This window comes from Epinephelus moara, chromosome 7 (assembly GCF_006386435.1).
Source record: "Epinephelus moara isolate mb chromosome 7, YSFRI_EMoa_1.0, whole genome shotgun sequence".
Lineage (NCBI taxonomy): Eukaryota > Metazoa > Chordata > Actinopteri > Perciformes > Serranidae > Epinephelus > Epinephelus moara.
Window position 1 is genome coordinate 11,901,703 of NC_065512.1, and position 12,794 is coordinate 11,914,496.

Sequence of the window (12,794 nt, forward strand, 5' to 3'; positions counted from 1 at the left end):
TATATCCATGTAAAATCATTACTCAGTGTGTGTCTTCAAGGGGCTAAACATTATATGGAGCTGTGTGTACGGATTTAAAGACAGCGCGGATAGTTTATCACTGACACAAGTAAAAAAAGGCGGCAAGCATGTACTGCTGCGTCGCCTCTCACCTCGAGGTTGTGTGTGGCCAAGTTCACGATGGGATATTTCAGTGGTGGATTACTCCGGCATGTTGATCTTATAACACTTGACAAAGAATGTGGCCCTCTCAAATGACAAGCATTGGCAGCCGGTCACTCACATCCGCTGTCAGACAATAACAACAAGGCTGCCAGTGGATAGCTTGGAGCTCGTACACTAAGTCATTTGCCAGTGCTGAAAGAATGTTTTAGGTGGGTCAAATCTTTTTAATTCTCAAGTGGTCAACGTGGGCAGCGTGTCGAGGTTGGATCTTGCTTTTGGATGCCTGGGTTTATTGGCAAGAATGAATACTGTACTTCTCGGTTTCCATCTAGTCATTCTAGCAGGTAAGAACTTATTTAAAACTGAAGAAAAAGGACGTGTGTTGCTTACCTGTAGGAATACGTGTCTGTCTGCTTTGCTTGACTTTAAAACATAATGAAGCTAGAGAAAGTTGGAGCCTGAAAAAACAGCTGCTAAACCTTGTATTAAATGCGTGTGTTGAAACTGCTGTCAGGTCAGTGAAAGTTGATCCAATTCAAACAACAAAACTAATGAGCAAATTTTAATTCTGCGCGAACCGGCTCTTTGATTGACAAGGGCATGTGTGCTGTTTTCATTTTGCTTTTCAACCTTTTGTCTGTCTGTCACCACATGAAGTCACCTGCGTAATTATGTTCAGGCGATTCCTTAGTTTACTCAGTTGAATGTCTGGAGAATCATTCAACCATTCAAACAACATGTTGCTGTGAAATGACCTTTGCTTCAAGGTCAGCTGAAAAATGAAAGGGGATCTCGCTCTGGCTTGTGACAGACATGTAGTGGAAAGTGCTGAAGAACATCTCTATTAACAACCTTACAGGGGTGCCATTGCATGTTTGAATTTCCAAATTTAGACCCCAAATCCAACCATATATATGCAAATGTATACATCTACACTATAAAGGTTTGAGAACATGTGTTTGAGTGCAATTCCCTTGTGGTTATCTCTGCTATATGGCCTGGAAAGTACATTCAAAACATTTAAAATGAATATATATATGCATATATATCTGAAATGAATATATAAGTATTTAATCAGCATTATTTTCAAAGCTTTGCTTCACACACACTGTGCACACACCAAGTAAAAGTGGGTCACTTTCAGTCTACTTAAAAAAACATTTACACACACGTTATATTCACATGTGCCTTACACCTATAGTATGACACTAGTCTCTATAAACAGACTCTACATTCAGTGAATGTAGAGTCTGTAGGCAAACCCTGGAGATCTTGCCTCTGGAAGAAGAGCGGAAGAGCCCTAGTTTCTGGTTGTAGGCTGTTTGTAGTCCGCGTGATATTGACCAATCACGTTTGAGCCGGCTGCAGTTGTTGCCAGGTTAAACGGTCCGTGCGGTGAACTAACGAGGCNGATGACGACAGCGCTGCGACGACGAAGTCCGGAATCAGTCAGTAAACATTGTAAGATGGCTACGGATGAACACCAGTTGTTTGAAACGGCTTTGGCCGCTACAATGAACAAGTTAGACTTGGCTTTTTCTCTAAAAAAGGAACAGAAGACGGCGCTCGAGTCTTTCCTTTGCAAGAAGGACGTTTTTGCTGTTTAGTCTAATCTACCAGTTAGCTCCACTTGTAGCTAAGCATATACATCACCCCGTGTATTGTTCTGATTGGTCGTAGTGTTTTCCAGATGATGGTGATATTTACAAATGCATGCTTGGTGCTGCCCCTCGAGTTGGGCCATTTTCATTACTCATGACCAGACCCTAAATCTTTCTAGATTTGGGTCTGGATTTCCAGGCTATAATCAAACCGGAAAGCCAAAATCGGGGGTCTGCCCCCAGAGGCTGTATTTGCCGTCTGCCGGAAGTCAGACGCCGAATACAGCCGATGGGTTCCGAGAATGGTATGACACCTAATGTCACATCTATTTTCAGCTCATATTAAATGAACTCATCTCAAGTGTCAGATGTTCTTAAAGGAGTATTCTACTCTGGCACGACATGGTAATTTGAAGCACACTCAAGAGGCAGCTTGAGGAGTGAAGAAACATTTCACTGTCGCAGTACCTTCAGTGTAATTAACTGTAAACAACAGTAAATAAAGATAAGATAAGATAAGATAAGCAGCTGAAGTGTCAGAAACAAGAGAAAAAGGGGGGAAGTAACTGAGTAATACATACAGATAAAAATATGAAAAAAATTCAAACTAGATAGAATAAAAATAAAATCAAATTTATGTATATTATATTGTAAATGGACCTGCACTTGTATATCTCCTTTCTAGTCTTCCAACCACTCAAAGCGCTTTTTGACATTACAAGTCACATTCACCCATTCACACACACATTTATACACTGGTGCCGCCTGCTACTAACCATCGATCTACCGATTAGTGGACGACCTGCTCTACCTCCTGAGCCACAGCCACCCCAACTTTTCACTTATACAGATACTGTATATCCATGATTGATAGCTGCACAGGCTAACTGTAATACACGTATGCTTTCTGGCATTTTTACTGGAAAGATATATAAATATATAAATATCATTGAACAGTAGGGAGAACAGTGTTCCTCATTAGTAAAATGCACAATAACTTTATACCGTATTAATACAAAGCAGGGGAGATGGAACGTTTTTCTGGTCAAGAGACGGACTAGGGAACCCCCACTACATACATTGTATAACATTAAGTTGGACCTGAGATAATTATCTGACTATTATGGGGTCTTGAGCAGTCATTTAGCAGCTAATTGGCAAATATGGGAAAAATGTAAGGTGGAGAAGGCCTTTGTGCAGAGTTTGCATGTTCTTCCCGTGTCAATGTGGGCTTTGTCCGAGTACTCCAGCTTCCTCCCACAGTCCAAAGACATTTTCCGTAGGTGTGAATGTGAGTGTGAATGGTTGTCTGTCTCTATGTGTCAGCCCTGTGATAGTCTGGTGAGCTGTCCACGGTGTACCCCGCCTCTCGCCCAATGTCAGCTGGGATAGGCTCCAGCCCACCGTGACCCCTAACAGGATAAGTGGTTACAGAAAATGAAGAATGAATGAACTCATACCGTTGCACAAGGATTCATAGCTAGCCTATCATTAATGTCGTGTAGTGAAAACTAAATAGGTTTTATTAATAGGCCAATTTATCTTTGCTAATAATATTTTGGATTCACGTTATTGAGTTTTTAGAGATACACTTTACTTTTTGAAAACACAAAAAAACAAAGACTACATTTAATTTATGAAGAGGTAATTTGGTGACCACCCTAAAGTAACACAAAGGACCTTCTAGGGGTCACGGACCCCCTATTGAAGACCCAGGATATAAAGGTTATGTACATGTAAATGTATCCAGGTATAAGTATATTTATATATACTGAATACATGACATAGTGTAATTATATGATTAATCACACAGTATAAGTATGGGTATGTAGTATAATATAAATCAGGCCTATTGAGCCTGTATGGTGTGTTTCTTTTTGATTTCATTTAAGGCGCTGCCTGGGCGTCCTCTGATGAAACCCGTTTGGTCAAAACCCTCTTCACTGGCTACAATAAGGTCGTCCGTCCTGTCAGTCACTTCAAGGACCCGGTGGTTGTTACCGTGGGCCTTCAGCTCATCCAGCTCATCAGTGTGGTGAGGTCTCGTGTCACACGCCATATCACCATCATCTGTTTAACATTTACTGTCATCAACTGTCTAAACACATTTATCTGCTTTCACAGGATGAGGTCAACCAGATTGTCAGCAGCAACGTGCGACTGAAACAGGTTTGATACATGTTGTGCACTATTTTTATTATTATTATTCTCATTTATTTTTATTTGTTCTATATATATATAAAGAACACCTCTTCAAACAAATTTACACACACCTTGTTTAGTTAAGATACTGTGTACCATTCTCTCTTGAAAACATTGGATGAAATTCAGGAAACCGTCATGTGGCAGTCAGTGGCAGATCTTCCTTTCAGCAACATAGGCAGGCGCCCAGGGTGCCCCCTGGGAGGGAGGGCAAAATGGGGGGATGGGGCAGGAGAAGTTTGCCCAGGCTGTGCTAGATCCAGAACTGGTCACAATTGGGAATGAAATCCACAGAAACAGATATGTGCCTAAGACTATGTAAATTTCCTTCAACATGTTTATTAGTACTGTGAAAATGTAGTCTCACAGTCTGCATGATGTTTTCTGTCGTAACTTTTCTTTCACAAATATAGAACATATATCACTGAAGTACCGTCCATTGGTCTAGGTGTCCTTATCTGCTTTTTTTTCAGCAATGGAAAGATGTGAACTTGCACTGGAACCCAGAGGATTACGGTGGCATCAAAAAGATCAGAGTTCCCTCCACTGACATTTGGCGCCCTGATCTGGTTCTGTACAACAAGTATGTTATCAGGCTATATTTGCTCCATGCCATGTCCCTCCTTTATTTTTCATTAAAACTTTTTTGTCCACTACAGTAAGCTTTACATGACAAAGAGCTACCAGACCTCTAAAAACAATTAACACACCTATCACTGATGTTTTGAATGACACTTTCCAATACTCCAGTATGCAGCGTGTGAAAGCTCAGATTTCATTAGGCTAAATCTGGACCCTGTATTGCAGGTCCCCCACCTCACCCTCCTCCCAACCATATGCTGCGTCTGACACGCTGCTTTTTTTCCCTGACAACCAGCTCCGCTGCCACAACAACTTTAGCCAAGCTGAGCGCTGGTTGGCTGGGGTGTGACAGCAGCACTGACCCATCCTCAGGCACTGATGTCCCCCTGCGTTAACATTTAGCTTATTATCTCTCATGTTGATGCTGCCTGTGTTTTCTCTGTGCCCGCAGTGCTGACGGAGACTTTGCCATCGTTCACGAGACCAAAGTGCTGCTGGAGCACACAGGAAAGATCACGTGGAACCCACCTGCCATCTTCAAGAGCTACTGTGAAATCATTGTGCTGCATTTCCCCTTTGACCTCCAGAACTGCAGTATGAAGCTGGGCACCTGGACCTACGATGGAAACTTGGTTGTCGTCAACCCTGTAAATCTGTTCAGGCCATTTCAAAAGCCCTTCTTTACAAAGCTAAAAGAGAAGATTGATATCACTTTCATATCTGTCTATATAACATAAGGCTATAGCCAGCAGCCAGTTATCGTGGCTCAACATAAGTATGAGTAAACGAGTCAATGAGTATTATTTGAAGAACGTTACTGGAAAAGTATGCTACCTGGCAACAGTAGTTAATGCCATCATTGCTTTTGTATACTGTAATTATTATTGTCACCACCTGTTACCCCCAAAACTATGACCACTTTGTTTGCCCCAGGGTCGCCACTCTTTTCATGAGACCGTTTATTTTTTTTAGCTTCTTACAGTGATTGCTCACATTCCTTCACACCCTTCAGCAAACACCCTCTCCTTTCCCAGTGTGGAGGCTATTTCTTTCCAAGAATTTAACGCCATTTGACTGTCCCTGTGGTTTCCTAGTGACAAAGAGTCATAGTGACGTCTTTGCAGGCGAACCTGCTTGGCCAGTCCTCCCTTATAGACAATAATTCATGTATTAACAAGCGCCGCAACAACTTTTGAAGCCTTAGTGCTCAACACAAACAATTTGACATGATGACGTAATTTCCTGGCGTACAAAGCTCACACCAGCAACACTACAACAAGCACAAACCCAGAGAGCAAATAGATGTATTTCCCAAAATGTCAAACTATGCCTTTAACAATGCAAATGGTGTAAATCACCACATATTACAAATATTATTGCCCGTAGGTGTGAATGTGAGCATGAATGGTTGTCTGTCTCTATGTGTCAGCCCTGTGATAGTCTGGCGATCTGTCCAGGGTGTACGCCGCCTCAGCTGTCAGCTGGGATAGGCTCCAGACCCCCCGTGACCCCTAACAGGATAAGCGGTTACGGAAAATGAATGAATGAATCCTAACACATATTGCACCATAACATCACAACCCACTCTGAAACCACAGCATCTTAAATGTATGAACATAACCTAAACCCAGTTTAGTGCCCTATTTAACAATCACTTGTGAGTGCAGTATAATAATAGAAATATATAAGAAATTTAAATGACAGCTCATCCTTTAATCATCCTGTTTATTTCCTCTCTTCACCAGGACAGTGACCGCCCTGATCTGAGTAACTTCATGGAAAGTGGAGAGTGGGTGATGAAGGATTTCCGCGGCTGGAAGCACTGGGTTTACTACGCTTGCTGCCCAGATACCCCATACCTGGACATCACCTACCACTTCCTCATGCTGCGGCTCCCTCTGTACTTCATTGTCAACGTCATCATCCCCTGCATGCTCTTCTCCTTCCTGACTGGCCTTGTCTTCTATCTTCCTACGGACTCTGGTATGTTGACACTAAATTCACATTGCTTTTTGTCACTGAGATATAACAGTAAGAAGTAGTTAATGACATGAAGGAAACATCAGTGCACAGTTGTTGTTTTTCTGATTTTCAAAAACCAATAAAACATTAAATGTACCAGAGAGCTCAATATATATTTAAACGTTCATCACACACAATATATATGCAGTAACTCTCATAATAAATAATATATTCCCTATGCTCAGATGCTTTATCTCATTGTAAGTCTCTATATGTGGCCACCATTCATTTTGTACATTTTATTTAGCTGGAGGGCGACAGCTGTGTGCTACATTGCTGGTACATTCATGCACAGTCCTCTATGACACAGTTATCCTCACTTTAACAGTCCTCTTTCTGTAATTTCTAGTCTGTTAAGATTGTGCATCATACTGAAATGTAAATGTAGCAGCTGTTGTGTTTGGCTTTGTTGTTACTGGACTGAGGGGAATCTGTACATTTAGTTCAACATTTTGGGAACTGCTTTTATTTGCTTTCTTGCAGAGAGTTAGATGACAAGATTTACACCTCTCTCATATTTGTCCGTTAAATATGAAGCTTCAGCCAGGAGACAAGTAGCTTAACTTTGCACAAAAACTGGTAACAGGGAAACAGCTGCCTACCAGCACCTTTAAAGCTGACTAATTGGCTCACTGTCTGGCACCCTCATGGTGACAACAATACTCCCAGAAATCACCGTGCCTGGCCCAGGCCCTCAGGAAGTGCATTGCACTTTGAATCCAATCTGACATAGTGGCCAAATCGTGTAACTACAACTTCCATGTCCGTCACATGATGCCATTGGACCTAAAAAGACTTTTTGCATAGACTTACACTGGGAAAGAAACATTTGTAAGTCACTGAATACATTTTGTTGAGCATCGCAAAATGACTCCTTTCACTACCGGGGTTTAATCCATTCGATCAGATAACATTTTGAGGGTCTAGAAGAGCCGCACAATTAAATTACTTTATCCTCATTCAAATGAGCAGAGTGCTTAACTAGAAGTTAGCAGGCTCAGCCAATGCCTTCTCATCCCAACTCGTCAAACATTACAGTTTTATCAGTGGACTGTCGTGTCGAAATATGATGAGCTAGGTACCCTCCTGCGTCTGTTGTTGACATTCCAGTATGGTGTGTCAATTTACACTTGTTACACACATTATGTCTTTTCAAAATACACTTTTTACATTTTATCAGGACATGTACAGTTTCCACTTGTTAGATGCATATAGCCTTTTTCAAAATACACTCACAATGTAAGTTTAAAAAAAAAAAATTTTTATGTTTATTTCCTTGTGCAAGAAAAGCACATGGTTAGCCTTAGGAAAAAAAATCATGTTTTGGCTCAACATTCAAACAGGAAGTGAACAGCAGGCTCCTGGGTGAAAGTCCGGGGTTTGTTGGACCCATACACCTCCATACATCATTCTGTTATGTTGTTGGGGGGTGTTACAAACTAATGCTGCCTGGCCGCATGTCATAATGCTACAAAAGATCCTTTCTGTATCGGTGTCTGATGCAGAAATCACTGACAAATTTAGCGGTATTTGACAAGGTGGGAATAAGAACAGGCTGGATCAGCTGGTGGAAGTCTCAAGTGTGCTTGCTCCATGGGCCCAATGATGCTGAAGATCATATTTTTACACCCTGGAAATCAAACCTTTTTGCCTCCATGCGCCACTGAGCACCTTTCATAGGAATGACTTTGACCCTGCCTCCAACATCCATTTCTCTTTATTCATCCACAGCCCTGTGAAGAAATAGTCCACACAGAGCAACCCATGAAACTGTAAATGGTTGATTTCACTTTGCATTCTTTGTGCTAAGCTAAGCTAACCGTTTCCATGCTGTAGTTTCATGTTTAATCTACATGGAAGAGGTCTTGATCTTCTCTCAGCAAGAAAGCAAGTATATTTGTTTCCCAAATTTCAAACTATGTCTTTAACATGTGTGACAGTAAGTGTCAGTCACTCCTGAAATTTTTGCTCAAGAGAACTAGAAGATATAGATGCACACTTCATGTGAATTATTAGGGATATGCCAAAACAAGGTAGTTCTATGCAAATTATCAAAAAGCACTCATGTCTGCTGTAATCCAGCTCCATTTTCTTTATTATCTGCATTGATATGAAAACTGAAATATGATATTACACCTTACATCATGTTGAACAAATCCTTGTCCCTAATTCTGAGGTGTCCCCACATCAGCTGCTGCAGAAACCGCACTGCTTGTGTGCACATCTGGCCGCGTTCCCAGTGTGTAGGTCTGCCTCATTACCCAGGGTCCCTCTGTGCTGTCATGTCTGAAAGCAGGCCTTTGCTTTAATGTATAATACATCACTTGATCCCAGTTTCTGATATGACTGCTGACAGGGAAGTGTGGAGGAGATTGCTGGTGCCAAAAGATGCTCTCTCTGGGATAACTGCTCTTACTGAGCAACAAAAACAACACGTCTTGCATTTTATTTGCGAAACGGTGTCAGAATCTGTTGACTTGTGCTATTGTTAGGTTTAGAAACAACAAAAAATGCCTCTCATTCTTTACGTGTGATTTGCTGGTGTCAGTGAACAGTGCAGTTACCGCGTTGTGTAAATTCTGAAAGAGGAGTCCTGATTGCATTTACTCATAGAAACAGCTCTCCCTTGTGGCAATATATTAAGATTGCATGTTGTTGGTGAGCTACACATATTGTTTATTAAAGTGTCAGCTCCACATTTTCCACTCGGGTTTTAGGGTTCTTTCAGTTTGTTTAAATAAAACAGAAGGTGTAATTGATGATGGACATTTCTTAATTATATTACTGAAAACAGAACGTGTCCTCTTTAACTACATCCATGTTCAATTATACATATTTTTGACAGATGATATGGACCTAAATGTCATATGTACATTTTTGCTTTGTGACCCCTCAAAAATAAGAAATGTTGACCTGTGACCCATCGTCCCTTGGCTGTGAACTACTTATTTTTGAGTGATTTTTAGAGTCATCAAAAGGTAATTTTATCCAGTGATTAACAAGGAAAAAGCAAACATGAGAGGAAGGTCTGAGAAATTAAGTAAACAAGATATTGAATTTATTTAAGTTTATTTAATCTGTGACTGTGGAAGCAGCACATGAAAAACACTCACAAGGTCAGTGCCCTTGCAGTAGCTGCTTTAAAGCTTTTGATCATATAAAATAAGCAAAATCCATCTGATGATGAAGATTATGTGTTACTAAATGGACCTTGAGTTGATATTGGTTTGTCAAATTTTTTTTTGTCTGCTTCCCCATCCTGTTAGTTACATCTCACACGACCCTGAGATTTATCCTACCCTACTAATCATGCCATGACCTAGTTCTAAATTCCCAGGCTATGAAATTTAATGATTTGTTGCATTATAAAACAATGCAAATATTGGTCAAAAATAAAGTCACTGTCACACTGTGTACATTTTTTTATTTTTTTTTAGTACAAGACAGCAAATATGATATGAGAGGCATTTCTAAGTTCACCACTCAAAAAGCTAAAATAAAACTTAATAAAATAAATCATCAAAAATAAAAGATTAAAAAAATAGAAAAAATTGGGGCATCGGTAGCGTAGTGGATAGTGCCGGCGCCCCATGTACAGAGGTGATGCCTCGCTGCAGTGGTTGCGAGTTCAACTCCGGCTTGCAGCCCTTTGCTGCATGTCATCCCCCCACTCTCCCTCTCTCCTACACCCCCCACACTGTCCTGTCCATTAAAGGCAAAACGGCCAAAAAATAATCTTTAAAAAAAATAAAAATAATAATAATAATAACAAAAATAATAAAAGACTAAAAGGACACATGTTTCTGTTGATAAATTATGTACGACAATGCCAATATTTATTTATTTATTTATTTATTTATTTTATAGTATAGCTTGAATGTGGGATAGGCATATATAAGCTTTTTGCAGTGACAGACTGTTGATATTGTTTATTATTTATATTCTTATTGTATAATTTGTGATGACTGTATAAAGCTCTACTGCTACTACTGCTGACCTCCACACTGGGAAACACCTGTCTAAATGTTGACTGACCACTAATACTTCTTGCACAGCATCTGTATATTGCATGATGTTCTGTCAGTATTCTCTAGCAGGAGCAGTGAAGATGTTTCTGTGTCTCCCAGGTGAGAAGATGACTCTCAGCATCTCTGTCTTGCTGTCTCTCACTGTGTTCCTGCTGGTCATTGTGGAGCTGATCCCCTCTACCTCCAGTGCTGTACCACTCATTGGGAAGTACATGCTTTTCACCATGGTTTTTGTCATTGCCTCCATCATCATCACTGTCATCGTCATCAACACCCACCACCGCTCCCCAAGCACTCACACAATGCCAGACTGGGTCCGCAAGGTGAGCACAGAAGAATAAAGGCACAAATTATGATTGTTATTGTTTTGATTGTCAGTCCTGCTCCCAAGCTTGGAAAGCTTTGGAGAGCGATCCATAATCTTTTTCCACTGTGTTATGTTGCCATCTAGTGGTAGCAGAGAGAACATCTTCATTTTTGTATTTTCCAATGCTGTATTTTCCTTGACATTGAGCATACCTTCTGTCTTTCTCTGACAGGTTTTTATTGAAACCATTCCCAACATCATGTTCTTCTCAACAATGAAACGCCCAGGAAAGGAAAAGCCAGCTAAATCCAACATCTACGGTGGTGATTTCGACATCTCAGACATCTCTGGCAACCAGGCCACCTCTGTCCCCTACCAGTCACCCATTATCAAGAACCCTGACGTCCGCAGTGCCATTGAAGGAATCAAGTACATCGCAGAAACCATGAAATCAGATGAGGAATCCAACAATGTAATCTTCCTCACACACAGAGTGTCTCTAACGTGGTCCTTTAACAAGTCTTTTTGCTTTCATGTGACACTATTGTCCCTCTTCTCTTTCCAGGCTGCTGAGGAGTGGAAGTTTGTGGCCATGGTGTTGGATCATATTCTGCTGTGTGTGTTCATGGCTGTGTGTCTCATCGGCACATTAGGTGTGTTCGCAGGCCGTCTCATTGAGCTGAGCATGCTCTAAAGGCCTAAGCCTCATGTTAGACCGGTTTAACCTCTCTATTGACCAGTTTGTTACTCAATGTGAAGCGTATGACCTTTGTTTTTGAAGCTACTGTATTCAGCACTCACAGTATAAACAGCCTGTTGAAGTCTCTGTTTGCTTTTTGGTGTTTGAAGAATGATATTTGTGCATGGAAACAGTCGTGCTGTATACAGTATCTTCAGCACGTTTTATGATAGAGCAGCGTTGATTTTCTTTTTTAAAAGGATATATGTGTGAAATTGAACTGTTGAATTGAACTTTTGAATTGATTCAAAAGAAATATCTGAGATTTTTTCCTTGACATGTTTATAGGGAACAACTGAATAAAGGGGGTTTTGTCAGATCTGTAAGTGCAGTCTTGCTCAGTGTCCTTACTGTGAATCCTCATGACCTGTAACTGACCGGTATGTTGCACATTTTTAAGTGTTCTACGTATCTAAAGGTGGGAAACGTAAAAGTAGAGACTGGAATAGGTCCAATACTATCACTCATACACTCTGATGGAATGTAGACCACTGTTTGCCACTGCACTAGTTGTGTTTATTTTTCTGTCAGCCCTCTATTTTGACATTCAAATATAAGATTTTCCTCCCACGCAGGATTAGCTCAACAGTGTTTAGAGGTGCCTCTTCACACATCCAGCAGACATGAAGCAAAGATACTGATCAGTGCGGTGAGACAGAACCAAAATATAAATTGCTGGCCATAGCACAAAAACAAAAAAGCTGAGGGACAATGTAGAGCTGAGAAAGATAAGATAATTGATTAGCCTACTGCAGCTTGAACTGAATAAATAAAACATGAAAACTCCAAATCATCACAATAACTTTGGTGGGTGTAGGTTGGGGTGTATGGGGGGTGAGATGCAATTCAATGCAGAAGTATAAATTCCACCTTAGCCTCCTCAAGTGCATCACTATTAGGTGTGTAAAGTCACCCAGTGGGCAGGATTGGACCCCCTGGCAGGCTGGTTTTGGCCCCTGGGCTTTATGCTTGACACCCCTGAAATAAGCAATAAATAAAATAGGCTACTTTTGCACCAATTTACCAAGCAACTCTTCACAGTGCAATGTGCAAATAAGTTTTTGTGGTGAAGCCTCATGAGTCCATACATAAATTTAAAAGCCATTTAAATACAGGGGAGACTTAGAAATTCAGTATGTGTCCAAATC

General features: G+C 40.7%; 1 protein-coding gene across 1 annotated transcript; it reads left to right on the forward strand.

The window, feature by feature from the left end:
- The first annotated feature begins 283 nt into the window (after window positions 1–283).
- Window positions 284–11,959, forward strand: LOC126392606 (acetylcholine receptor subunit alpha-like). The gene is made up of 9 exons (XM_050048083.1): window positions 284–509; window positions 3,659–3,801; window positions 3,891–3,935; window positions 4,442–4,551; window positions 5,002–5,197; window positions 6,296–6,533; window positions 10,700–10,923; window positions 11,140–11,379; window positions 11,473–11,959. Exons 1-9 carry the CDS (start codon window positions 467–469, stop codon window positions 11,599–11,601), a joined length of 1,368 nt encoding a protein of 455 aa, XP_049904040.1. The 5' UTR covers window positions 284–466; the 3' UTR covers window positions 11,602–11,959.
- The last annotated feature ends 835 nt before the right edge of the window (window positions 11,960–12,794 follow it).